This window comes from Monoraphidium neglectum (genome assembly GCF_000611645.1).
Source record: "Monoraphidium neglectum strain SAG 48.87 unplaced genomic scaffold scaffold05563, whole genome shotgun sequence".
In the NCBI taxonomy this organism is placed as follows: Eukaryota; Viridiplantae; Chlorophyta; class Chlorophyceae; order Sphaeropleales; family Selenastraceae; genus Monoraphidium; species Monoraphidium neglectum.
The window spans coordinates 919-3,057 of record NW_014008067.1 but is presented as its reverse complement, the minus strand read 5'-3'; the positions used below and the strand labels follow the sequence as shown (position 1 = coordinate 3,057).

At 69.7% G+C, this 2,139-nt stretch overlaps 1 protein-coding gene across 1 annotated transcript; it reads left to right on the top strand.

Moving 5' to 3' along the window:
- Positions 1–17: 17 nt before the first annotated feature.
- Positions 18–1,559, top strand: MNEG_15688 (hypothetical protein; the record flags this gene model as incomplete). Its single annotated transcript, XM_014035841.1, has 1 exon — positions 18–1,559. The coding sequence occupies one exon, from the start codon at positions 18–20 to the stop codon at positions 1,557–1,559; it is 1,542 nt and encodes a 513-aa protein (XP_013891295.1).
- Positions 1,560–2,139: the final 580 nt, after the last annotated feature.

Sequence of the window (2,139 nt, the reverse complement as noted above, 5' to 3'; positions counted from 1 at the left end):
CGCCCCGGGGCCGTGTGATGACCATGGAGGAGCTGGAGGGGCGCCAGCTCGCAGGCGCCGCCGTGCGCGGCCCGGCCCCGCCGCCGCCCGCGCCCGGCCAGGCGCCGCAGGACGGCGCGCCGCGCGCCAACCAGGCGGCCACGCAGAAGCTGATGAACTTCCTCAAGAAGGGACCGTCCCCCGCCGCCCCCGCACCGCCCGGGGGCGCGCCGCCGCCCCCGCCTACGCAGCAGCAGCAGCCGCAGCCGCAGGCACCACTGCCGCCGCCGCCGCCGCAGCAGCAGCCGCCACTGCCCCCGCAACCGCAGCAGCAGCAGCAGGAGCAGCAGGGCGTCGCGCCCCAGGGGCCGGGCATAGACGCAGTGGACGACCTCTTTGCGGCCAGCAGCCTGGTGGGCAGCCTGCTAGACGACGCAGAGGACGAGGCCCCGAAGCCCAAAGCGCCCCTGAAGCTGCCCGGCGACGCCATAGGCGGCGGCAGCAGCGGCGGGGGCGCGATGCCGCCAGCGCTGCAGAACATCTGGGGCACGGGTCCGGGCGTGTGGTCGGCGCCGGCGAAGGGCAGCGGGGTGTCGTCGCCGCTGTCGGGCGGCGCGGGCGGCGGCGCGAAGGCGCCTGCCGCGCAGCCGCAGGCGTCGCAGGCGCAACTGATGCAGCAGCAGCTGCAGCAGCTGCAGCAGCAGCTGCCGTCGACGAGCGGCCCGCTGGGCGCCGGCGCGCAGACGACCGTCGCGACGGCCAACTCCATTGCCGCGCTGTTGGCACAGGCGCAGCGCATGCGGCCGGGGCAGGCACCTATCGACCCCAACCAGCTGGCGGCGCTGCTGGCGCAGCAAAAGATTGGCGCCGCTGGCGCGCCCCAGCAGCAGACGCAGGCGTCGCGCCCAACGCTGCCCGGCGGCGTAGACATGGCCGCGCTCCTCCAGAATGCGGCGGCGGCGGCAGCGGCGGCGCGGCCGCCGCCGACACAGCAGCAGCAGGCACTGCAGCAGCTGCAAGCTGCCGCGCTGGCGCCGCGTATGCCGGGGCAGCAGGCCGCAGCGCCAAACATGCAGCAGCTGCTCATGCAGGCGCAACTACAGATGCGGGCAGGCCAACAGGTGCAGCACCAACAGCACCAACAGCAGGCTCAGGCTCAGCAGCAGCAACAGCAGCAGCACCAGCAGCAGCAGCAGGCCATCGCGCATCAGATCCTGCTTCATCAACAGCAGCAGCGGCAGCAGCAGCAGCAGCAGCAGCAGCAGCAGCTGGCTGCGGCAGGATTCGGCACGGCCCAGGGCCAGTATGGTGCGCCTCGGCCGGGGATGCCCGTCGCATTGTCCCAGGCGCCGCCAGGGCAGCAGCAGCAGCAGCAGTTCCAGCAGCTCCTTGCCCAGCAGATGCTGCAACACCAGCAGCAGGCGGCGATGCTGCCGCCAGGGGCGCGCATGATGCCAGGCATTCCACAAGGCGCGCCCATGGCAGGTCTGCAGCAGCAGCAGCAGCAGCAGCAGCAGGCAGACCTGCAGCGCCTGCTGGCCCAGGCCGCACTGCAACAGCAACAGCAGCAGCCGCGCTGAGCATGTGCACCGCAGTTTTGCGCGGCACGAAGCGTTTTGGGAGGGGGAGGTGCCTCGGTGGAGGCGAGCGGCCGGGGGGTGCGCACCCCCCGCGCGAGTGGCGGCAGGCGCGGCTGCCGCAACACGGGCAGTTTGGCAGGTGAGTTTGTGCAATGGCAGTGCTTGTGAACTCCAGCCAATTGCAAAGCAAGTGGGACAGCAGTGGCGCGTGCTTTTGATCGCTGCGCCCCTTTGCCAGGTATTCTAAGCGAGCCCGTTTCGAAGGTGCATGCGTGTTTGTCGCATCCTTCTCGCCTGTTGCACCGCTCAAGAAATGTTGCAGCGCTTTCTATTCTCGCTTGCTTGGAACGGCGCGCGCCGGCCAGTTCCTATATTGCTGCATGGCGCGCCACTTGGGGTATTGCAGCTTTGCGCCAGGCCCCTCTCATGCGAGTGTGCGGGTCGCCGGTTTTCCGCAGATGCGTTTTGTGTACGTGCATGCTGCCCGTCGCAATCCCCATCCTCCCACACTTGCTTGGATTTGTTATCGCGCATTTTTGTGTGCATTTCTTCTTTCCCGTGAGCCGGTAACTTTTCATCT